The following is a 25,980-nucleotide window of genomic DNA, read 5'->3' as shown; positions in this document are numbered from 1 at the left end:
TATACACTGAATACTTTCTGTTCTATCCGTTTATTAATCATTCTCTCTACCTACAATTCAAACGAAACCGTAATAAATAAAAACTCGTAATGCTAACTATTTACGATACTTGCTAATGATAGATTCAAAACGCGAACGGAGAGACTGAATTCGTTCTGATTCTCCTAGGTATTTTATATTTTGCCTTCTACGGACATAGAAAGTATTCTTTTTTCATTGTGATTGCTTAGAAATCAAAGGAATACACAGTTTCAAGAACATCAACCCGTTGCAATTGGATCTCTCTGATTTTGTCGACACAGAGCGACGAATTAATGGAGTTTCATTTGACCCCATTGTAACTTGCAAGCTTTTAAAGAATAGAAGTAGACCTTGTAAATATGAAATATTATGCGACATTAATAAACCATTAGTTATAAACAAAATTGTTGGTATTATTATCAAATAAAATTTCAATGATCAATTGTCATGGCAGTTGTAGCTGGCAGTGGTCAGAGAACTTGACTAGCAATTATATTGAAGGAAAAGAACAAACAGAAGATGAAGCTTCTAAGTATGCAAATATTAATAGAAAAAAAAAGATGTAAAGTATCTATGAGATCGAACGTTACCTGAAAGATGCCTGAAATGAAACTTTAATATTGCCATGAAAATCAGTCGATTTTTATATTTTTCTTTTTGTATGTTTTCAGGATTCTCATTGTTCTTCACATGAGACGGAAATTATCATCAAGCACGGGTTTCGGCGATGAACAATGAGCAACCTCAAATAATGATGGATCAGTATAAATTGGTTCACTTGGATCGAAGCCGGTTCTTCTGCTAGATGATAAACCTACAGCACCTTCCAGAGCGGTGGACGAGGAACTCACGCGTTGGTTAATCACGTTGCTCATCGATCGGGAAATTGATCTACACATTAAATCGATCTAGGTAATAAATTGTACGTAAATTATTTTCGCAATGAAAGAGGAATTTTCAACGTTTCAACGTTTCAACATTTTTCTCAATCAAAAATATTACGTCATTCTTATCACAAGATGAGACAGTTTGGATTTCTTAAGTTACGTACGTAGATTGAAATGGTTTTTGTAGCCCAGTTCTTAAGAAGGAGAAATTATTCGCTCGACTGCTGTAAGCATCGTCCGAATGACTGCTGCGATTGCATGCTTTATCAACTCTACGGTTCTTCGTGATCACTGAGTAAGCGTATTTCCTGAAACAGTTTATATGAATCGAATTACCTGCACGAACACGAGCGAATCTCGTGCATCGTCCAAGTTGTATACCTGTAGATCAGCATCGATAACAATACCACGGAAGCAAGGAGCACCACGAGTACTGCCACTGCTGTTACAAGTCCGTAATACTCATTCGGTGTTATGCAAACGTTCTCCATAATGGTAGTTTGCCTTTCGACCATGGTTTCTTCGTCGATGTCCATTCTTGAGTCAAGTACCTGTGATAAATAATTGATCTGGTTGCATAGGTACCTTATAGATAGATAACTTACAGGTGCCTTAGCTTTATTTAGTCAATAACGTTGCATCGCATTTACCTCGATCATTTCTCTCACGTGTTCTTCTTCCTCCTCTTCCTCTTCCTCCTCCTCCTCCTCCTCCTCATCGTCGTTATCTTCTTCAACGACGGTGGAATTCACCACCGAGGACGTGTCATTACCATTAGCCTCTGTTATCGTGCTTATTTCATTTTCTTCGGCAATCGTGTCATTCTGAGACACGTCTCTTCGTCTTCTTCCAAAGGACGGTTCGCTTCTTCCGGTACCACCTGAGCAATACGCTGGCTGACAACCGTCCCGACAGGTTCTCACCGTCGCTTCGAACACTAAGAAATTAGATTCGGGGATTTTGAAAGCGTTGAATCGTGCCTCCAGGCTGTCTCCGTCGCGTAGACGATCCAGTCCCGGAAACACGTAATTGTCTACCGGGCATCTGTACAAGAAAATCCAATCAGTATTATTATAATTAGATAGTGTAAAAATTTCTTCACTGTGTTTACCCATATCTGTCTATGAGTTGAACGCTTCTTCCGGAATAAGGATCTCTGGCTATGACGTTGGTGGCAAAAATATCAGTCACATAATTGTATCTATCAAAGACACGAAGAACATTTTAGTTAAGAAAGAATTTGTGATTTGATATGTATAATGTTACTTACCCATCCTGAGCTTCAAGTCTAAAAGTAAGTGGATCACCAACAGCAATGGTTGTTGTAGGTCTACCCTGATAGAGGATCAGCAAACGTACTCTGGAGCTTAGGGTGTTTTCTGCTGGTAGATATTCGATGGGGATTGGAGACCCTGATCTACACAATACAAATGTCTGTTAATGTCTATTCAAAATACTATATTAATGTCCTGTTTCACATCTGAATATCGTGGATTCTGTTACAGGTGAAACAAGACAAGAACTGGAGGGTCGAACTGGTACTACGTTAAAATAAGTTCATCGAGGATGCTTGCACCAGGTTCTATGCAAACGAATGTTATATATATATATTGCATTTTGTACTCGATGTTAGACTGAATCGTTTAATTAAGTGTACCAGGTGCAAGGCACGGTCTCTCAATCGATATGACCTGGCATACCCGGCACCGATGTAGCCGGATGTGACGACAGCTTCGCCAGGGCCTCGAAACAGACAGGTCAGATTGAAGCGTTTGTCTCTTCCTGTTTGCACGTAGTCGGAGAACTGTACCACCACGATGTTCGTCATCGTATCACCATACTGCAATCGTTCATCAAGAATAATTATAGACACTCAATGGATAATGAATGTTCTTTGCGTGAAATTTTTTATACATCCGGTTAATCAATATCTGAGCAAACAGGGACAAGTTCCTTACTCTTTGAGTGCCGCATTCAGGATAACCCTGAGGACCACTGATTCGAAGCACGTTTACCGTTCCTCCGTTACCACGGAAGAAGCATCGATCGTAATAGCCGTACGTGTAAATCCGGCCAATGAATCCTTCCGGCGTCCTTAAAGTAAATTCCATTCCGTCTTCGCTACAGACTTGACTCACTAGAATGACCAGAAACATAATGATTCTTAGGAACCGGAGCTGAAGTGCCAGCAATTCTCAATAAAAAAAACATGAAAGTGTATTATTTGACATCGATGAAAGCGAATACGAGTAATCAATTAAACGGATGTATACAACAAAAAGTAAAAAAAAATTATCAAGGAAAGAAGAGACCGTTTATTTCTTCAACTCGAGTCCAACTGACAATGTCTATACAATCATTCTGAACCATTAAGTATCAGTAAGTACGACGAGGACCGGCTGCGTAAAAATTTCTCCATGTCATCCACGTAGCTGGCATCCAAGGACGATTACGACGCTTACCGTCGAGACACTCCGCGTCGGCTCCTTGTCTGCCGTTGTTCCGTTCATAGAAATCATAGTCAGACCCAGTATCATAGTACACAGGGTTGCCCATGTCCATGTCCCTGGAATCACGGTCACTCAACTCGCAATTGTCCCTTTCAGCCCCATAAGGAGCAGCGTACGGACGATAGTTGAAGGACCTGCAGACGAAGTCCCTGGCGTCAGCGCACTCCCTCTCGCACTGGGCCAACGACGAAGCTGTTGTGTATCGTCTGACGAATGGCTTCCGTACTCTGGTGTGAGGTCCAACTTGTCGGAAGTTGTCCTGTTCGTCGCATCTGGAGACCAGAGGCGGTCGACCGATGATGGGTCCACCACTGGTTCCGAAAGGTCGGGAATTGTAGACTCCCCCTTCGCCTATGTAACCCCCACCGATTATTCCACCATCGTTATTGTAACCACCGTAGCCTAAGGGTCGCGTTGGTCCTGCTGCTCCATAGTGGTTGCGGTCCGGATGAGGCTGGGGACCGTAGACGTCGTCCGCGGGGTAGTTTGCTGGATAACTACCACCGTGAGACGATGGGGGAAAGCTGAGAATATAAGGGAGAATTTCATTTCATCCCTTAATCAGGAAAAATTTCACCGACTTACCGACTGGGATAAAGATCCTTCTCCGGATACCTTTCGCTGATGGGATACCGGTCGACGTGAGGTCTAACACCCCCTGCGCCGGAAGGATATCTTTCCAAAGGATCATCGGAAATAGGATATCGGTCAATGGCATTAGGGTATCGATCGGCGTCGTTGGGATAACGATTTGGAGATATTGGATACCGACCACCAACGGCAGTCGGATAACGAGTGTTTGTGGGATACCTGTCTACCGCGGGGTCAGGAATGGGATACCGATCAGGTTGAATAGGACGACGATCGCCACCTCTGACAGGGAAACGGTCAGCAACTGGATATCTGTCTGAACTTGGATATCTGTCAGCAATTGGATAACGATCACTAATAGGATATCGGTCTATGGGTTCAGGGAAAGTATCTGCCCCTCCTGCGATGGGATATTGTCCGCTTATGTGATATCTGTCTGGATATTTATCTGGATATTTGTCTGGATACTTGTCTGGATACTTGTCTGGATACTTATCTGGATATCTATCTGCTGGGTAACGATCTGGATACTTATCTGGATATCTATCTACTGGATAACGATCTGGATACTTGTCTGGATATCTATCTGTTGGATAACGATCTGGGTATTTGTCTGGATATCTGTCTGCTGGATAACGATCTGGGTATTTCTCTGGATATCTATCTGCTGGATAACGATCTGGGTATTTGTCTGGATATCTATCTGCTGGATAACGATCTGGATATTTGTCTGGATATCTATCTGGTGGATAACGGTCTGCTGGATATTTATCCGGGTATCGGTCTGGATATCTATCAGGAAAGCGATCTGGATAATGAGCCGGGTGGCGATCTGGATAACGATCTGGGTGACGGTCTGGATAACGATCCGGTTTAACGCTACTGCTGTATCCTTTGTCGTAATCATCTGGATATCCTGTAGAAGACGAATTATTTGTTCCTATAACATTGTTACGTTTAAGTTCTGTCGCGAATGGTTTATTTTTTACCAGGTCTTCCTAGGGATGGCCGACCAAAATTGGTGTCCTGTCCCAGAGGATCTGGTCTGTATCCTGGGTTATCTCTGTCTCCATCCAAATATTGATCTGTTCATCGCAAAGAAACATTGCAACCAAATATAATATCATTCAACGTATAATAGTACGATAAATCAATTCACTCACGCATGAGGTTCTCGTAGTAATCGTAATCTGCATCGTAGATGATCCTGTGGCCATCGCGTTGATTGAATCGGCTCAATCGACATGTGTGATAATGTTCAGAATAGACAGCGCTCCGGCATTGAAAGCTTGTCTGTCGAAGACACTCGTCAAGGCATTCGCTCAAGCTTCGGCCGGTGATTTCCGAATGAAATTCCCCGCTTAAACGGGAGTTTCGATAACGTTGAAACGCGGTGTCAGGACGACGTCCATCGGAGAAAAGGTGCGACGAGGAGCTGCTGTCCGGGTATTCGGAGCCACGTGCTATGGACGGATCTACGCTTCGTAAGTGGGTATTGATAAACCGTTGTGAAGCGCTAATTGATCGTTTCACTGTTATTAACACCATGGAATCTATGGTATTAATTTTGGAAATTCGCCAGATGTCTTTTCGTCGACTGCTTAAGAATTAATCAGATTATATCGCCAACTATTTAAGGATACACTTACGATTGTCCAAGCAAACTAAATCATAAAAATGATGACTGGGACTGCTACTGATTCCTATGTCGTCTTTCTGAGAAACAGAGTCCTCTTCTGAAATGATACATTGTCGCGTTTGTTCGTCGAATTCAACGCTCCTGCAAAAGTATTTCTCCGCTCTCAGACAAAGTGCTTGACATTCATCCAGAGTAAGATTCGTGTAAATATCGACTTCAAATGGTCCCCGGAGACGCTTGTTCTCCTCTTTAACGAACACCGTTAATCCGTCGCAACGACGTTCAGCTGGAATATACCAAATTTCGTATATTTTAACGATAAACAACGTTATTTAAAATCCAAATATTCGAACTTTCAGGATTTCTGACCATTTAGACAAGTATTTTCCAAGTAGTCAGAGTTCGGATCGTCTTCCAGTAGTTCAGGATGAGTTCTTCTAGTGAAACGACTCAAAGCACAGCTCCTCAACGCAGTATCATAAGTTGCAGATCGGCAAATAAAGCTGAATTCGTTTAGACATCTTTGCAAGAGAAGAAAGCAGACCAAAGGTAATTAATTTTACAGACTGTTTAACTCTTTAATGAATTCAAGTATATATTTTTTACCTGTCCTCGCAGTCCGTCCTATTTGCTGCGCTAACTTCTTTAATATCCGTCAATGGTAGCTTTAATTTCTTCCTTGGATGTCTCTCAAACACATAACGCCTATTGGGACATTCCCTTTCTATCCTGTCAGCTTCGCAAAAAAATACATTTGTATTTAGCATAATTGATAAATGATTGAAAGCAATTGTCGAACACTTACAACCGAGACAAACTTCCGTGAAATGAACGCTGTTTGGTACCAACATCAGATTCCCGATACCTTCTGGTTGAGCCTGCTCCCTTGTTAAATAACAAGTACTCTCCTCGTATTCTGCAGCTCCACTGAAAGACGCTATTCTGCTTCCAGGTTGAAAATCGAAGCTGGTACAGGCACGAACCAAGTTGTTCGTCGCCGTTCTGTCTCGTAGACATAGTTCCTGACATTTTTCTAAAACTCTAAAGGGTGGTGCCGAGTCTCTCACCTAAGATGAGCGATAATTACAGGTACAATTTTAATTATACAATTTAATTTGCCGTTAAAACTAAGAGATATTGCTCGTACCACATCGTCGTCGAAACCCTGAAGCTGCTGATCCGGAAGTCTCTCATAAACGACTCGACCTAAACCACCATTACAGGTTGTTTGACCTGGGAACACCAAGTAATCCTTTCGCAATTCACAGTAGTTTTAAATTATTATTTCGAAGCAACATTATTTTACATAGAAAAAGAAGATGAACCTATTTCCCTTTTGTATAGAGCATAAAATGGATACATAATTTTCTTGCATGCAGTTAGGTACGCGTTCAATGGACGAGATTTGTATTATTATTCCGCAAACAGATTATTATTTCCTGTTCCATCGAAAAATCAGGTTATTTCCTTTGGACAGCAGCATCAAGTACCGATTTTATCATCGCTACGTTTTTCGTGCCATAAGTGGCACAATAGTGACACAATGGGACGAAACGTAATTTCGCAAGCGCGCAAGTGACATCACTCTCGCGTTCTGCATTCCATCATTAATTTGCACGGCCGCGATTCTCATAAGTATGATCGTTTACGAATTCACAAAAGGAATTTTTCAGAGCATACAGATGGAGTTTATCAAATGAAAAAGAGGAGGTCTTACTTCGTGCTGGATTGTTAAACAATCGAATAAGTTATCATTGACTTACCATTGACCACTACTCTCAGGGTAGCAAGGACAGAAATTGATTGCAGTAAGTTTGATATATTAGTCTTCTTCATTTTCATTTATTGCAATTCACCATTAGGCAGTCATTCCAATAAACAATGAATATTCTGAAAGCAAAGAGTCATAAATGAGAAAGTCCTGGATCATTAAATTTCAATAATTCTATATAGATCCTCTTCTTCGTGCAAGTACTTAAATGGTCCTTCATTTCCAATCAATAATTACTCGATTCAATGACCATTGAAACTTTAATGATCCTCCAAAGGTAATCTCTTCTCATATTTTTTTTTTCTTTTCACCCTTGTCCTCTTTCTCTCATTAAACAAGTAATCATTCGATCGAAATAATGTCCCTGTGATTTTAGTTCGAACGAAGCCGAAGCACGCAAGCCAGTTACGATAATCAAGCAGATAATGGACAAGTAATAATGTAATGCTTGAAAGTTGGAAACACGGTCCGTTGCTTTTACGGGCGTGTGCTGGTCCTTTGCCCTCGTGTATGTACACACACATTCGGAAAAAAAGGTTCATGGGGGTGCGAGCATGTGGAGGTGTTCAGGGTGAGTGCAGCTCAGGTATTCCGTAAAACCTTGCGTTGAAACGTGTACGAATACAAAGTGAGCTCATTTTCTATGTCATGATCCCCTCTGACTTCAAAGCTATTTTTTACAGGAGATTAAAATAAAAAGAAGATGGTTGTATAAATAAACCCTTTTGATCCAGGGCCTAGTACACCCACGAAAATTGGATTAGAAATATATGGCAATACCTTATTAACGTGTAAGTAGTAAACAGTTTGTAATTATCAAAGGAATGCATCAATTTACAAATGATCAATTATAACAGATGTGCCTGTACGATAAAGGGTAATGTTGTACGCGTGTTTCGCGGAAGCGCTGCTTATTAATTACGTTATGGTTTATCGCCTCGATAATTGTAGTCGCCTGTTCAAAGAGGATGGAACGTGTTCAGTGATTAACGTTACGGTTGATGAGAGAAAATTACAGATCTGGTCATTCGAGTAACGATAACGCCACGTTTAAATGATATTGGTATTACAAGCTCTTCCGTTCTCAAGTTTAGAAACTTGATTCTTTTTTAACAACCTTGTTATGAACCGCACAACAAAGTTATTATCGTGATGCCTTGAAACGTAGATGATACACGGATAACAGTGTTGCGCGTTTCAAAGAGTTTTTAGAATTCTTCGATCGCGTGATATTAATGCTTGCTGGAAGTACGCCAAACAATGGAAAATTATAATTATTCATTGTATACCTATTATAAGTCTGATTGTTAGATAGAATAATCCTGTAATTTATTTCTTCTATTTGTGCTATTAACTACTGCGGGGGGGTACCGATGACTGACGCCCCAAATTTTATATGAACGAGTGATTAATAAAAAATCCAAATTACATTATTAAATAATATTAGTAATACTTACAAATTTGATGACAGGTTTCACGGATCTTTAAGCCCACCACCACTAGATGTTCTTCCGTTCAATGTCGAAGGCCTCGGAAGAAACGATCTTCAACCTTCTACTGTTAAAAAAAAAAAAGATGATATAATCCCAGTAAAAAGTCACCAGAACCGACCATCCAACGCGAATGGCACCTGTAATCAAACTGGCGGTCAAAATCAACGCAAACTGAAAATAATGGATAACACCTGACAAACAGGTAGGGGAAGAGATGGCGATGGAAGAATCGTTTCGATGAATGATTCTCGTATAGACAGGCCATAGGGGGCAGAAGAGATAACAAACCGGTGGTACCCAGGCGCGGTGGGATCCCCACGTCCGATTTCTGGCCTTGTGCTCACCGGAAGTAGCTCCATTGTGTCCGGTTTCCGTGGGGCCATCCGGGAAAACGTTCGACGTGCGTGTAAACGCCAACACCATCGGTTCTCAAGCTTCGCCATCTCACGATCCTTTTCAAATAATTAATCAGTTCTACTCTTTTCATCGATTTTCATAAATTTTTTTTATAAATTACAGATCTTGAAAGGGGTGGTGCCAAGTTGTAGATACTTTTGTAAATTGGAAGATTGAAGTTTGGGGATGATTATGAGTGTGAAAATATTTGTATGGCATCGAAGACCCCCTGGGGACACTAGTGTTGCAACGTTTGAGAATCGGTGCACCAGAACACCGCCATATTGGGTTGATTGTGCCGATGGACGATCACTTGGTAGCGGAATCATGGATTAGAGATTCCTACCCGAGGTCAACTAGGATGACAAACGGGCTGGCTAGGTGGTTGTCGTGATATGAACAGGATCGTTCGCACCTTTATTCCAGGCTATTTTTAACTCGAATTTATTTTTATTCAAATTTCGTGGTCACGAACAAGAGGGAATTAGCATCTCTCGATTTTGTAATCATTTTCTAGTGGTCTTTGTGGAAATTTCTCATTGTTGCTTTCAGAAATGTAGTTTATATAATGAATGACCTTTGCTTTTAACATACTGAATCTAACGAATAAGCTTAGTAAGTTTGATTAATTACAAAATGATAAGTTTTTATCCATAATAGCATTGTCATAGTCTTACGAATCGTGTTACAATGAAACGTTTGATTTTAAATATGAAAACTTCAGCGCGCCGTCGTGGTGCGCTTTCGACGTTCTAGTGCACTATATAAGCAAGTGCATCTAGATGCGATTTTCTTAGTGGAAGGATTGTCAAGCATTCGATATGATTCGATAGTTTGGCATAGTCAGCTGATGGCAAAATGCAATTACATGTTTGCTGTGATACACAAAATTGATTGTATTTTGCCTGCGTAACCGTGAAATTTCCCGAGAGTGATCGGCTTACAAGTTACTCGTATTTGAATTTTTCAAAAGAGTTTAGGTGAGAAAGATCATTATTATATTAATATTAGAAGCGATTATATGACCACTTATTGATTTGCGATAAATTCATGGTACATCTTAAGTTAACGGGAATTAATACACTGTCCAAAGATTCATGACCGCATTTTAATTATTAACTTACGTTCAATATTGATGCATGCTATTCGTTGATTTTCGTTTTTTTTATTATTGCCGAGATTAAGAACTTTGCGTGGTCATGAAATTTGTTTAAAATATAAAAAGAAATTTAAACTAACATATTATTTTACAGATAGACATACAAGGACTTTTATATACATACAGCTGGAGGGATATTAAAAGAACAAGATGCCTCTAAGCGCAGGTAAATACAGATTTATGCATATCTTTATTATGAAACTTTCAATTTATGGTTTCTTAATATATGCATATTGCCTACTTTTCAGACATATCAACAGCGCTCCATTTATTAGAGCATGTTCAAGAAAGAGTGGAAGACTGTGATGATCCTAAGCTACAAATGCATACAACTCAAGACATAAAATCATTGATATCTCTTTTGGAAGATCCAGTATTTCGCAGTATAGTAACAATCCAAGACTCTCTTATTGAATTAAACAATCAGTTGGGACAACATCCATCTATTATCCCTGGAGATTTTGACATTAACATCAGTGGGCAATTGGAACTTTCTGTTCCAAGTACACCAGTGCAACCGCTTGGATCAAATGTGTACCAGGATTTGTATCAAGACAGCAGTGAACTGGAAGATCAGAGAGTTCCTGTTGCACCATTAGTGCATAGCAGCAGCGAGGACACTAGTGCTCAGGTAAAATCTTGCTTCAATTAAGTATCATTTAACTATTGCCTGGAGCATATTGTTAAATTCTTATTTTGTTACAGGTGACAAGTCCAAGTCTAGTTTCTGAAGTTATGGGAATGCCACCCATTACAACAACAACATATGCTAAAGAATTTAAGAAAGTTATTGAGGCAGCAGCAAGAGGCCGGCAAATATTTACTGTGCAGGTTGGTTCTTTACCTACAAGTATATTTTATACCATTCACAAACTCAGCTCACATAAATTTGTTTTCTGTTTCAAGCTGTACAAACCAGAGGGCACCAGTTTAGGATTCAGTGTTGTTGGGCTACGTAGCAAGGATAAAGGAGAACTTGGTATATTCCTGCAGGAGATACAACCAAATGGCATAGCAGGGTGGTAAGGCAATTTTCGCTTGTAATGCAAACTGTGAATGAAATCAGCTAATAAAAATCAGCGAAAAATATGATTTCATTCACTTTAAATTATCAGCATGCATTAGCACGTAGAATAGACTGCTTAAATACAATTTAAACGGTGAGATTAATATCGAGCCGCTTCTAAGAATGCAAAATTTTTTTTTTCGTTTACGTAATCTTCGAACAGATAGTATAAAATGCAGATTACGCAAGCAATGATACATTTGAAACGTAAATGCACTTCTCGCGCTTAATGTTTCGTAACATTTTAAAGCGGAAATTTCATTTTATAAACGAAGAAGATTTAAGCAGACGTAAATTCCATAAAACCGAGGTAGTTCCACATGTTTCCTCTTAACTCGTAAACCTCATTTTAATCTCCTGTGTAACTTTACGTTAAAAGAAACAAAATAAGCTAGATAAAACAGGTTTTTTTTGGCTCTCGTTGGATCCTCCAGCTCCCTTGGCTCTCCCTAGGTGATTGTCCCAGGGTTCTCTTGGAATTCCCTCCGGATTTTTGCAAAATCGAAAAGGAAATGGTGGGAGGCTCCTTTCAACCTTATCCAAAGGAAGCCTACGTTGCATCCAAGTGTACACGTTGAACTTGATCCAGTTTCTAGTCGCCGTTTCTTGGCACACCCTGTGAACACGGTGCGTTGATCGGCTGGTCGGTCGCACGCATGCCCGGTTACCTCTGTCCGGAAGCTTCGCCACCGTGGAGAAAGCGATGCTTTCGAAAAAGAGCCTCCCACTTTCTGCCGAGCAGTCTTCGACCGATCCCCGTGGAGAAAGGTCGCGGTTATCGTGCTCTTACTCCCACGAACACGTTCGTTGTACATATTATGGTGGTCAATTTCTGTTATCATTTTTTAGCCAACGGCTAAACATCTCTTTTCAATCCCCGAGATTCTCTGTGGTCGTTCGTGTTCTTTTTGGCTCGCTGTTAGATATGCGGCTCGTTCAACCCGGTTCCTCTCGGTTCACTGGTTTGTTTGAGTTCATCGTACGGTTTGAGCGATGATCTTCTGATGTTCGGCGAACCAGGACGAGAAAATATGTTGCAGTGAAGGCTGATTCGTGGCCTCGTTCGAGAAAATCTTCAGGTGGTACGTGTCATTGGTCTGTTGTTTCAATGGGTCCATTGTTTTCCTTTTATTTCTATTTTACGCGACGTTCAGTCGATTTTCGCGGCTCGTTTGAAGCTTTTTCGCGTGCAGAATAGGTGTTACGGGGGTTGATTCAAGTATTTCATTTAGTCATTCTATGAAAGCACTGCTCCACCGTTTAATGCAATGGAGTTGGGATTTAGGGCATGTTTATTGTGCGATTGAGAATTTTGAAAATATAGGTCAGTTTGAATTTAGAAGGACTTTTATGAAATCAGAGTTTTAGGTTCTCGGAAAAGATGTTAGATTTTTTTATTTCAGTTTTTAGAAAAGTAAACGTCGATAGAAATATTTCAGAGTAAATTAGCACGTTTAACGAAGATTAGTAAAATGTATTTTTCGACGATGAAAATAAAGGAAAATGTTATTGGAAGTGTAATCTGGATGAAAATTTATCCGGATGACGCTCAACCCTTTTTACGTCGGTTAAGGGGTCACCCATTGCATAAAAATAGTGTGCTTCAGACGAGTAGCAAGTTCGTTATTTTCTCGTAGCCTCGGCTTTAATATATTCGTAATTATCCGATGTAATATTTAGGTAAGGATTGAAGAGATGGACCACCCTCTAGAGCAGACAGTTTCGCGAGAAGAAACTTAAAAATTAATGACTAATTCGATTAAAATTAAACTACGAAATTCATCATTTTTGTTTTTCCAAAATTTTCTTCGCACGCCCTCTAATATTTTCATAAACGATTTATAAATATCCCTTATTTATTTTAACAAAGATATTCTGATGAATTGCATGCCAAGCATTGCGTACTTTTTTTTTTTTCAAAGAAAATCAATGAAATTCTTTGGAAGCCGACTACCATTGCTGCTCAATGTTTTCACGAACAATTACAAATAGCTAACAATGCATTTCATTCACGACAAAACAAATTAACATTTGCACAAGCATACACGTGCCACATTCCCAACATCGTACACTCTCTTTTCCAAAGAAAATCGATAAAATTCTTTGAAACAGAGTTCCATTGCTGTTCAGCAGGTCTGCGAACAATTATAAATAATCAGCAATACTATATTTCATTTACAACTAGACAAATTAAAGCTGATAAAAAACTACCCCTTTTTTATTTTGACAAATAAACTTGCAGCTGGCAGATTGGGGAAATTTAGTATATCTCCTACGATTGAGAGATGCATCGCTCGGTAAGGATAAGTGGAAAAAGGTGTAAAATCGCGTGTTTTTATCGAGCTGCCACGATTCTGCGGGAAAACGCGGTGTGTGCACATACCTCGAAGGTAAAACTGGGTTAGATCGTCCGTAGGTGTAGGCGTGATCGATCTCAGATTCGAATTCAACGCGAAATTATTCTGCTTTCTGGATTATTCATGACGGTCGGTTGCCGATTCAATCCCAACAACGTTACACGATCGATGCCTTCATGCTTTTTCAATTTATCAACAATATTTATTTATTTATTTGTAGATCGCACGGCTATAAACCCAGTACCCGAGATGAATTAGAAATTGTACAACGGAAAAGCAAGTTCGTTCTGTACGAAGAATGAAAATTTTTCTGAAATTTCTTGAGGAAGCGTGGAAATATATGTGCTTGAGGATTTCTTGTTTGATTTTGAAAATGATGAATGCACTAGAAACTGCAGAGAAATGTAGTTCCTTTGTTGTTGATTAAAAAGCCTGTCTGACTAGATACTCTCTGTTTTCCCTGTACTTCTCTGCCTCTTATTCATCCTTTCCTATATTTCCTTTTTCCTTTTTGGGTTTCTGTGACTCGAATCGATAGCATTTTATTCTATTTTTTGGGAATATTTCACAGGTCATTTATATTGATTTATTTAAACCTTTCAAGGATATCTACCTCGTATCAAATGAAAATTAAGTTCCATAAAACACACGAGTATCTCCCATTGACATTGCCAGCAAACAAGAAACTGTTGACCGCGTTCGATATTAAATCCCGCAGAAGAGTTGAATTAATTCAATTAAAAGAATAATTTTCGAGTTCGCTGAATTGAACGAGCGCTCGTTATCAAAAGCCGTTTCCTCCGTATCAATTCAATTGATATCCCGCTATGCTCTCTCATCGCGAATGCGCTTCATTTTTATTTTATTTTATTTTATTTTTTTTATTTCCCCTCTTGATATTCGACTCTCTTGGATTCCTCTCCAGATACATACCGACATCTTCAATTATTTCGCCAATTTGCAAGTTGTCGGCGAATGCTGTCCGATTCGTTTGCCTCGTTAAAGAAAGAGGCAAACGTTGTCGGAGTCCAAAGAGTATACATACACGGGTATGGGTTCGAGCACACACAATAGAGATTGCTATCCTCGATATCTTGGTCTCACCAAGTCACCACGCTTCTACACTTCATTCGTTCCAAATGCGACCACGACAAATTTTACCTACGGGTAAACAGACGTTGATGTAATCGGAATTCTTTCTTTTCATTTTGGCCCTTCAATTTCGAAGCAAAGAAAATTGAAAAACTTGATTTCAAAAACTTTGATTTTGAAACTTTGCGAAATTGCAGAGGATGAGTTATGTTAAGAAATGCTAAGAAATTTCAGACAATCAGTCGATAGGAACGGAGAGAAAAAAGGGGTGCGTTTACCCCGTGGCAATCGTTGCGGTGCACGCTTCTTTCCGCTTAAAGTGAAATAGATACCACGTGTAGTACAATACCCAGCAGAGGAATTATTGCCAGGGATAATGTTGTGTTCCTGACACGTTTTATCACGCCACGTTGCTACGTCGTAACTTGAAATTGATTAACCCTTAACTCGTTGCGTAGCCGTCACCGAGAGCCAGATCAATACGAGCCACTCGTCTTCTCGTTCGTTTCAAAGAACAAAAAGTGTCTTCTTTTAAGCAAGAAACAGTTGATTCGTCTGTCTCTCCTTTTCATCGGGACGAAATAAGAAGCTCGTTCCGTAATAGTCGTGATTTTCATCGAGTCCTTTCCTGGACAATGTCCTCTCTACTTTTCTTTCTAGAAGTCGAATTGTTCTTTGATATCGAGGGGAAATCAATTGTGTCAGGGACAATGCTTTTTTCAATTCGAGTAAAAATTCAATAAGTCCAAGATTTAAGTCAGAAATATCAAACAGGAGCAAAACCATCCCCTGTAATCTTCTTCGATCAATGACTTGGATCACCGGTACAAATTCATCTCGAAATATTCAGATGGTATAGCAGCCATAAAAATGTTTTCTCCCCATTGAAAATCTTATCACGTTATCCGATGGCATTTGTGAAAGGCGGAGCCCCGCTTCGAAGCCCCGTGAGCAAGCTTGAAACGATCGAGTGTGTCGCAATGAGAAGGGAAAAATCGCGTAGTAATTACGAGAACGAATGGATCTCATCGGTCTCTCGTACGATCAACACCCCCACGAATGAAAGGTGGATCAAAGGGAATCGGAAGTTACGACTGTGACCTCTGGTTGCTTGGTAAACTGTGACAATTTGTAATGTCGTTTGTTGGAAACACCTTTTCAAAAATAACGTCTCTTCCAATCTTCGCCCTCGTATCTCAATCAGTTTAGATATAGTTAGCACCCTTGTAAACTTGTAAATGGGAAACAACAGCAAGTTTAATAATTCCATTACCCGTGTAATTCGATATTCTTCTCTTTCCCAATTGATTTAACGGTGTAATAACTGGATACACCGGTACAAGTTCCGTCTGTATGTGTGTCTGTCACGATTCCAGCATTGTATACACAGGCTAAATATTGCAGTCGGTTCTAATTGTTTCTCGTACTAATTGTTAGGACGTTTCCTGCGATTTCTCGTCCCATGTTTTGCCTGTTAATGTCAACATTTCGGGATAAAGTTATTGTTGAACTTTCTGGGAAATTCTGGTATTAACAGTTCCTTACCAGTGTTGGAAAAATTAATTAAGTATTCAGAAGAAAATCATCTGAATCGTGAAAGCTCCAACAGACTCTTGGCTGTTAATTTTCATTTTTGAAAAAGGTTAAAAATAACCCCGTACCTTCGGTAGGATTACTCCCTTAAAGTAAACGAATGTTTATCATTTCTTTGCTTATTTCCCGTTTTTTTTTTTTTTTTTTTATGAAGGTAAATGGTGTATCCCGATAAATAATTCGTCGCCTTTTTAATGCCACATTTATCCTTTCTTCCCCTGTGTAAACGACAGGCCGAAGGAAAGGAGGATCGAGCCCTCGTTGTCACCGTAATTCCACATCAGGATCAGATGTTTCCTCGTGTATTTTCAGTCGTCGCTTTTCACCGACCCTTTCCACTGTCTAGCTAATGCAATTTTAACGAGGCACAAAGTCGGTCATATCGTGTCATGACTCGATGCTTGATGGCTCGTGCAACGGTACGAGCTAGTATCCCCTTTGAACAGCACAACCAACGCTCGATATTTTCTACCCCTAGCTACTTCGACATGGATCGATTCTCTCAACTTCCGGTCGGGAAAATCGACACTTTCGATTACTGGCCACAGACGCCAGTTCCTGTCCTCCTGTCTCAGATACTTGCCTTTTACCTGATGATCGACGTTCACGTTTCCCCGAGGATATACATTTTTAATTGCAAATTATTGGTACAAAAATAAAATAGGACTGGAAATTATAGTCGAGCGTCGAACGTTATTTCTGTAGCCAGGGGTTGTTTTTAGCAAATAGTTCTCAAAACTTTCGGCGTAACCAAAGTAGATTTACGATCTTTGGCATGGCAATGAGCGATTAAGTGGTCGCGGTATTTTTTCCTCCTACGATTACAGGCATTAATTTATGTGAACGGTGACTCATGCTAATCATTATTGCCAAGACCCTTTATTACGTAATCATCAATTGTTCTCGAGTTTCTAAGGGTTCTCGTAAACGACACCCGCATAAACTGTTTCATTCAAAGTACTTGCGTAATCGGGCTACGATTCTGCACAACAGGGACGGCTGTTGTGTAAGTTCGTTTATTTTATTCATCGAACACTCTGGACTGTACGAAAAACGAATACTTTAAGAATTTTTAAAAAAAGAAAAAAAGAGAAGAAATGTAAATCGAGGGGAGGAAGTTAAAAGTGTTACATTAACAGGATGATTTCCCAGAGGTGTACTAATTGTACGCGACAAGCAGGGAGAAGACGATGGAATAGGCTGTTGAATGAGTCCAGCCGTGCAAGTATCGCTAACTCTCTTGAACTTAAGCTAATAATGTAATTCTACGTGGAATCCCCGATGGAGAGATATAACAAGCTTTCAGATTAACCATTTCAACGCGGACTGAATATTTCATTCGATTTCAATTGATCCTCGTTAAAGATACATCGACGCTATTCCGAAGTAATTTGATAGAGATATATATATATACGTTAATAGCAAACTTTTATCCAAGTAAGATAATTTTCTTCATTTTTCTGGGAAAATAGCTTGAGATTTAGGATATCTATCGTAAATTCAATGGAACAGCTGTGAAACGATCGGAAGGATCAAAGTTTTTATAATAGAAGATCTCGAGCACCAGCGACGCGGTCCTAAATTAATAATTTATAAGCAAAGATCATTTTCAACAAAAAAATAATAATCTACATTAACGTAGATACATGAAAAGATTTTTCCTTACTTAATACCACCTTGATCGTTCATCCTCGATAAAGGAAGATCGTTTATTTTTTACCCGTTTGACCCATAATCGTTGATGAAACAACAAGAGAAACAGTAAGAAGCTAGTGGTATGCGATGGTAGAAGCAAAAGAAGGAAGTGTAGGGGTGGGTATACTTGGGTGGGGTGGAAAGAGGGTGAGAGAGATTCGTTATTGATTCGAACTCGACACAGCTTGGTGTACAGTCGTAGCAGACTGTATCGTCAATGTACAGAATCGACTTACACAAACGTGGGGACAGAAATGTGCCCTCGGTACGATGGCTGATGGATGATCGCAGCTTGTATCGACAAACAATCTCTGGGAAATCCTGTTATGGTGGTGGGAAGCAACAGTATCCGATGGAATGACGCAAACGGGCCTTGTAAACCGGCATTTCGTGGTCAGAGTTATTATACTTTCTTCGTCACTTCGTCATGAAAGTAATCATTTTTAATAACTTTGATTTCAGAATGGAAAAAACACGATATTTTAAATTTTAAATGATGCAGCTCTCAATATGATATAATTATAATTAATTTTAAAACTTTCCTTATATTTAAAAACAGTTTCTCAATTAAAACTTTTCCTTTGATGCATGAAAATTGGAAAACACACGGCAACTCTTTCGAGTTTCAGAAATAAATTGGAATTTTTTAAATTTCCCCCGACATTAGCCGGTATAAAAGAATGCATCAAAATCATATATACGTATATGTGTTAAATAAATTAAGTTCGAAACAAAGTGTAATATAAGTTATTAAAATTCATTCGATGTTTGATAAAATTGAAAAGTTTCAAAGCCATTTGCTTTGAAATAAAATCGAATTCTCTCGCCTCGAGCAATTTCCTTGATATCAGCCTCTCGGTTTACGAATTATTAAAACAGAGCAAGAAAGGAAAAATAGGCGTGTCCTTTCTACTATACAGGGCTGTGTTTTCTAACGGTGAAATATTAATGAAAAAATAGCGTTACCTTGTACGTTCCATTATTAAACTTTCACGTCGTTCTTGGGGATCCTTTTAGAAAAAGGAAAATTACTTCTTAACGCGTTCACTGCCACATTATCCTTACGCGGCTGCTACAGTAGCCGCTCGATAATTCTCTGCTTTCGGGGCTGTCGAGGCATATTTTCATACGCAAACTGGCAATCGGTGTATATCAGTCATCTATAAATAATTTGACAGAGAGAGAGAGAGAGAGAAAATTGAATTATATTTCATTGTGAATTATTCTGTTAGCCTGCAATTTATTTTCGATACGAAACTTTGAAATTAAATGTACGCGTGCAAAATCAATTTTAGTATATTCCTTTTGCATCTGTAATAGAGAAAGTATTAATTTATAGCGTTCGAAAAGTAATATTAACACATTGACAGCGAATAAAAAGTTTTGAAATTTATACGCTTGGCCTGTTGAGATTTTCATTCAGAGTTTGAATTGCTGTTATCGGAGTACTCTTCTGCACGAACATTGCATTATTCGAACCCTTTTTTCTTCTATCACATCCTACTCAGCTTCTATATGAAGCGGAAACATTTTGTATGCATAGGTTTGATTGTAGCACCACGTAATATAGGCTGATTTGCATATATGAACAAAGTTTACATAGCATCGTAATATCTTCGAGGGAGCTGTAGCGTTTGCTTTAAAAATTATTAATTTCTTGCATATTAAATGGCAAAGTCTGACACGATTTGACAATATTTCGCTTCGTTTTCATCAGTGTCTGAAAAAAAGAGAAAAAAAAAAATCTGTCTTAAGACGTCTTCATTGAACTGAATAATTTCATAGCCGCTCATTGTTCGGCTTTTAAAGCGTGCAAGGTAGAGAACAAGTTCGCTCACTGGTGTACAATAAATCTTTTTTCAACCCTTATTCCCTCACACACGCTCCTTTTCATCCGTCTTCGCTCTCCCTTTTAAATATCCCCGTCTTTTCTACCCGTCTTTGCAGCTTCTTTCTCTTCGGTTACTGTTCCAATGGATGGGCTGCGTGGTCTCCACTCTGAACCTGCTCGTTGGACGATAAAATCTTCGCTACTTTTCATGGATGAACGAGGGATTTATACGCTGTCTCTAATAAATACTATCCTGAGGAAATTTTCAGAGATGGATCCATCAAATTTAACATTTCGAAATAGGAGAAAATAATGTTGATTAATGTTTCCTCTTCTCGAAAGAGTAAAATAAATCTTCCTTTTTCATTCACTATCTGTTTGCACAATCTCTTACATGCGTGTCTCAAAGAGGAGCTTAACAGATACTTCGATCCTTGTTCGAGCAAACATAGCTTCTCATTTACACTCGATTTCACTGCTTTCATTCATCAATGAAGTGTTTATACTGCACCGAATTAAACACGAGTTTAACAATCTCAATGCTTCCTTTGTACCAAAAGAGAAGAACTTGCAAGTTCCTTTGATATCGATCAGAAATAACTTAAAGATGGATAGCTTTCTTGTATCGCAACAGCGGGATTTATTTACAGATGTCTGTGCTGTTTGAAGCGTTGAAATTTTCTGAAATCTCTCTACCAGCCTAAACTAGGTTATAGCTCAATAATAAAGCATACTTTGAATTATCGAGGAAACTTGGGTGAATGAAAATTCGATTGCATAATAAATGAAAGGTTACGGCTACGTATCGTGTTAATTCAGCTTTTACAGGGGATGGTTTAATTAACTTTTTATTAGGAATTTAATTTATCTCCTCTAGAGTCAGAACCTTAACTTTCTTTAGATTTATTTAGCAGGTTAAGAAATGAATCGTACCTATTGGAAAGCAACGAAATCACCTGCTCGGTATCATCGACTCTCCTAAAATCGATAAGCGAGCAGACGAACCAGTGGAAGGATATTTCTGACGAGTAAATTGCAAACAGTATGTCAATCAGGAAATTCGAAACAGTTCGGATCGGCATAACTTTGATGGAGGAAAATTTGGGGCACAGGTTAGCGTGATCGGTAGCGCGGGATATCGTTAGCTACGGTTCAGCCAGTGAAATTCGCTTTGGCGGAAATTAGGTAACGCAACCGCTATCGGGCCACTAAATACCCTTTTGCCGGGGTAAAGCTTTCACCTCTGCGAACGCTTGAACGTGTGTACTCGACCGAACGAACCCATCGACGGATCGATCAATGAGGATAATGACGTTTTCGAGGATTTTCCAAAATACAATGCTCGTTTCTGTCGAGCCTGATGCTCCTCCTCTCTATTTTATCCCTTGCTTTTGATCTTTAAACTGCTTACAGAAAAATCCTCAACAAAAAATTTATCCCTCCTTTTGAAAGATTGCTTGTCGATGAATTTGTTTTCAATGGACCTTCCCCAAAGCGAAAATTTATTTGGTAAGCGACGTGAAAATGTAATTGCAATTTTTTTTTTTTTTCACAAGAAAATAAATCATCGACTAGAGCGACGTGGTTGGAAATGGTCCAAAAACAGTAACTTCTATCTTATCAGAAATCAGCTGACAGACTGTCTTGTCACTTTGATCTTCACTTTTAAACTTCAGATTTCATGATAGATTACAACCAACTGTATGAAACGAAGCAGAATCTCTGTTGCTGTCCAAACCATCTGTTATCTTTCTTTTTCATTCTGTGACATTTTGCCTTCTTTCAAAGTAAAAATACCAACCACGTACAATATATATTATTGCGTGTATATTATCGTATCCCAATACCTATCTCGGTTACGAAAATATACTATAGCTACTTGTTACGGAGATTAAATAAAAAATATCTCTCGTTCAGATCGTTCTATAAAAGTTATTGCATTCGTGTTTTCTCGACAGAAAGCAAATTTGCATTAGACGGAAATGACACGCAAATGCAGTAGGTTTAACAATGACTGTCTCAATTAGCTGGGTTAATAGAATCTAATGGCCGAGAGAATGTATTAGCGAATCGATTCGATGAAATTCTGCTTAATAGAAAACGGACATGGTAGAGAGATTATCATGATTTAGTATCGGTACACGATATTACTATAAAAAGGAAAAGAAAAGAAAAGAAAAGGGATTTTATTTTTCATTAAACCATGAACTGCTCTGTTTCAGTGATGGTCGATTGGTAGAAGGAGATCAGATATTGGCGATAGATGGACAGCCACTAGACTCGAACATCTCTCATGAGCAGGCAATCTCGATTCTTCAGAAGGCACGTGGTCTGGTTGAGTTGGTCGTAGCAAGAAGCGCCCAAGGTAATTGAAATTCAATTTTTTCCTCTATTAAAATAAAATCTGTTCAACGCGTTGAACGCTTCTAACAACGAGCACCGCCCATATCAAGTTAACTATCAAATACCGTTGATATTAACTATTCCGTTCGCGTGACTAAATCTGACCGGGTAATTTAACTTGTTTAGAAATTTCAAATATCATTACCGGTGGCCAAAGTATATCGAACTATAGTTTCGAACAACTTTGCGATGTAAAAGTATCCCTGTGTTTTCCAAGCACTAAACTAGATTAGCTGCGGTGTGCACGAATTTTCTGCTCGTCGAAGCAGAGCAGAAGAAAACTTTTGTTTTATCATTTCGAACTTGTTAAAGAAATACGATATAAGAGAAGTTTCTAACCGTTTGACAGACGTTGGGAGCTCTTTGCCAACGGATGAATTATCCGGAGCATCGAGTTCGACAGCGGCCGCGGGAGCAGGTGTGTCCATCATCGGCGGCGTTGTCGGCGGGACAACGAACCAGGCGAGCTCCGACAAGGATCAATCGGTCTCAACCTCGTCCATCGTTACACCAGCGGCCACCTCCAAGTCCAGTCAGCCAGCTAGCACAACCTCGGCAGCTACACCGACACCTACACCACCGACATCGACCCCGGTACCTGGGGGCCTCGTTGTCGAAAGGAGCCCCTCCGCCGTCAGCGACGCCTCCAAGAGTGGCTCTGACATGGTGGTAAATATCCATAAATCATTCTACCATCCTTCGCGCAACCCTATACCATCTATGGGTTAACCCCTAATGGGTTAATGAAAAATTGGACAAAAATTCTCATCACCGTCCAAGCAATGGAACCCTTTCACTGAAACGATCCCTGAAAAAATTGCAATATTTACCGACACGAGATCCTCCAGGCGAAAGCCCAAACCTTTCCCTCGGGTCAATGATATTCTCGTCAATAGTATCATCCACGCGAACGTTGCTTTGGCAAACACGGCTCCTTAATGTTCCAGCTAGCTCGAGTTTCGTTGAAAGGTTGCCACTCGACGCGAAGGAGGCATCGTTCTTCTTCCTGACTCCTTTGTGTCTCCCTTTTTACATCCCCCTTTGTCGACGAAAAAAAGCATTCAAGATAGGTGCCGATATAAATTGTCAATCGCTCGTCATTATAATTGGCCTGATTTCGATACAACGCTCCAAGATTCGTGTTTCTTCATCGTGACGAAGAATCTCTTTGCTTATCATCAGCCGACAGGAACACCGACCGCTACGCCGGAAATAGAATTATTGGCAGCATTTTACCGGAGATGGTAGGATGACCATATTTTTCATCGCAGATTTGTCGAGGCTCCTCGCAGAGGCACGATAATGATCGCATTATTTCAAAAGGATGGGCCAATTTTTCTTTTAAGGCTGGATTTTTTATCTCACCAGAAGATTTTTCATCTTCTGTCTCCGTGATGGAGGGAACGGAGGCAGCTGTTTAATCTATCATTTCTCATCGTTAGTTCCATTTTAGAATCAAAGTATCTCAATACCGTGTTAAACAATCAATTTTATTGAAAATTCGAAAAATTTCGTCTCTCAAGTGGAAATTGATTGGACGGTGCTGTTGTTGGAATTTCTCCTGCCAGTCGAGTAATGAAAATAAAAGGGAAAGCAATAAGGCAGCGCGGCTCGTAAATCTTTTTCTCTGGCGATAATGAGAATCGGAATGGTGGTGGAACGAACGAAAATCGTGGTTGTAGGTATAAAGAGCAATTTAGCCAGGAGCGATTCGTATTCTCCACGGATCGTGGCTTCGATCGTCCGAAAATATGCTGGCTATTATGATTTTCAATGGGGTTTGAATATTAACCAGACCATCGGGATAAATCATTGTCAATTTCCACGACAATTTCGAAGCAACTGTACGCGTGTTTTGCTTGCGTCAACTGTTGTTTGCTCGTTTCGAAACCACCAATCTTATTATCTTATTATGAATGTTGAATGACATTAATTGTGATTCTCTGTTTCGTCGCGAATTATGGTGTTCGATTAATACTATAGAATTCAACTGCGTTCACGAAAATTAGGGTAATTGATTTCTCACAACTAGAATATTGTTGGAAATATTTAAACGAGCAGGTGGGTAGATAATATAATTTTTCAGAAATAATTCATTTTAACGAACAGAAAATACCCATTTTAGGGAAGGCACGTTCGAGCCGCTTAATAGCATCGTAACGTTATGAAATTTATTAAATTATCGGTTCACAGTAGAAGCAGGCCTCACTTGGCTAGGCTGAAAATTATCGGTTTCTTTCGAGCAACTTCGTTATTGGTGTCAACAGTAATTAACACCTCGATTTGGTGTTAATTGCTCGACACGAGTCTCGCGTAGCTCGACATAATTCTTTCTACTTTTCGAAGTAAGGCCTATAAATAGAAGGAAAATATTCTTAGGTCCTGATACTCCAGTTTACAATCAACAAATGGATTTCTTTGTGAAAAACTTTTCAATCTTTCTCTGGAAGAAACACGAAGGTGTAATTATTGGCCGGTGAAAAGGAAGGATGCCTTTGGTATTTAAATTGCTCTAAATCGTGCCAATAATCTGTCGTGGCTTTTAGAAGAAACCACGAATAATAAGCATTGCTTTCCTTGTTGTCGAGGGAGAAAAAACCGTCGAGATTTCCTCGAGCTAAGTTTTCGATAATTGGTTTGCTTCGAACAAATGAAAACGGAAACTTGATAAAGTAGGTTAAAACGAGCATTTCTACTCTGAATTGACCAAGAAAAAAAATCATTGCGTGGCTTTCGAGGAGGTGAAATGAAAATGGAAATATGTACATTGTCAAATGTACGTTGTTAGAATGATTTTTTTTCCTCTCGGGTATTCATTTTTACCTTTCCTGGTTTTAACGAGAACTATTGACCCATATCTCTGCTCCCTTGTAATCGCCTTGGTTCTTATCTCGTCGCAGATTCGAGCGATAATTAGAAAAGTTTGTCGCGTTAATTACGATGTTTATACACGGAACGTCGGAGAAAAAAATTGCATTTATGACGGATATCACGGAGATTGCTCATGTAAATTCTCGGAATTTTATCTACACAAAATGCTTCTGGAAACTGGAACAGATTTCGATTCATTTTCTGAATGGAAGATTGATTGAAAACTCTTCTCTCTCTTTTTTTTGTGTGCGTTTCATCGCAAACGACGAGTTAAATTGCTACGCTTTCAGCATATTAATAAACGTTAGAGAACAAAATTTCCGTGTTCCAGATTTCAGATTTCAAGTTGCCGCTTTCTGATTTCACGTTTCAAAGTTGAAATTGCAAAATCATAAATTTTCCTACTGAAAAATGAAAAAATGAAAAACTTACCTTTTCATCGTTGAAATCCTATTATTTCTCTGTTTCAGCTGAACACGGAGTGGGCACAAGTTGAAGTAATAAATCTCATCAACGATGGCAGCGGTCTTGGATTCGGAATCGTTGGTGGACGAAGCACAGGTGTCGTCGTCAAAACGATCCTTCCTGGGGGTGTCGCCGATCGG

At 39.4% G+C, this 25,980-nt stretch overlaps 2 protein-coding genes across 11 annotated transcripts in view; one reads left to right on the top strand and one right to left on the bottom strand.

Annotated features, from left to right (window-relative positions):
- Window positions 1–14: 14 nt before the first annotated feature.
- On the bottom strand, window positions 15–25,898 carry LOC114874018. Of its 10 annotated transcripts, none has more exons than XM_029182897.2 (21): window positions 25,808–25,898; window positions 19,237–19,430; window positions 8,877–8,976; window positions 7,412–7,538; window positions 6,796–6,881; window positions 6,454–6,715; window positions 6,255–6,384; window positions 6,018–6,169; window positions 5,659–5,934; window positions 5,173–5,484; window positions 4,999–5,094; window positions 4,004–4,925; window positions 3,371–3,942; window positions 2,867–3,045; window positions 2,600–2,748; window positions 2,179–2,325; window positions 2,020–2,109; window positions 1,559–1,952; window positions 1,290–1,459; window positions 1,073–1,216; window positions 15–912 (listed from the first exon to the last, which is right to left on the bottom strand). In XM_029182897.2, the coding sequence occupies exons 4-21, from the start codon at window positions 7,488–7,490 to the stop codon at window positions 708–710; spliced, it is 4,365 nt and encodes a 1,454-aa protein (XP_029038730.2). In that variant the 5' UTR covers window positions 7,491–7,538; window positions 8,877–8,976; window positions 19,237–19,430; window positions 25,808–25,898; the 3' UTR covers window positions 15–707. The 10 variants fall into 10 exon arrangements, with proteins under 10 accessions (XP_029038730.2, XP_029038736.2, XP_029038737.2 ...); XM_029182903.2 differs by having other exon boundaries at window positions 2,609–2,748; XM_029182904.2 differs by having other exon boundaries at window positions 5,173–5,472.
- The window catches only part of LOC114874016, a 42,108-nt gene continuing 26,130 nt past the window's right edge, over window positions 10,003–25,980 (top strand). Inside the window, exons 1-8 of the mRNA XM_029182894.2 lie at window positions 10,003–10,288; window positions 10,562–10,633; window positions 10,716–11,098; window positions 11,173–11,298; window positions 11,374–11,489; window positions 22,324–22,466; window positions 22,854–23,173; window positions 25,846–25,980. Of these exons, the coding sequence (XP_029038727.2) occupies window positions 10,618–10,633; window positions 10,716–11,098; window positions 11,173–11,298; window positions 11,374–11,489; window positions 22,324–22,466; window positions 22,854–23,173; window positions 25,846–25,980 (1,239 nt within the window). The 5' untranslated portion in view covers window positions 10,003–10,288; window positions 10,562–10,617. The remainder of the gene's footprint in view (window positions 10,289–10,561; window positions 10,634–10,715; window positions 11,099–11,172; window positions 11,299–11,373; window positions 11,490–22,323; window positions 22,467–22,853; window positions 23,174–25,845) is intronic.

This window comes from Osmia bicornis, chromosome 7 (assembly GCF_907164935.1).
Source record: "Osmia bicornis bicornis chromosome 7, iOsmBic2.1, whole genome shotgun sequence".
Taxonomy (NCBI): Eukaryota; Metazoa; Arthropoda; class Insecta; order Hymenoptera; family Megachilidae; genus Osmia; species Osmia bicornis.
This window is presented reverse-complemented; position numbering and strand designations above follow the sequence as displayed.

Coding starts and splice junctions, on each gene's coding strand:
- LOC114874018 (XM_029182897.2), bottom strand. CDS start 7,490: ATGAAAATGAAGAAGACTAATATATCAAACTTACTGCAATCAATTTCT. Junction 2,749..2,866: donor CTGAATGCGGCACTCAAAGA/GTAAGGAACTTG, acceptor GAACGATTGCAG/TATGGTGATACGATGACGAA. Junction 913..1,072: donor CAAAAACCATTTCAATCTAC/GTACGTAACTTA, acceptor TTTAATGTGTAG/ATCAATTTCCCGATCGATGA.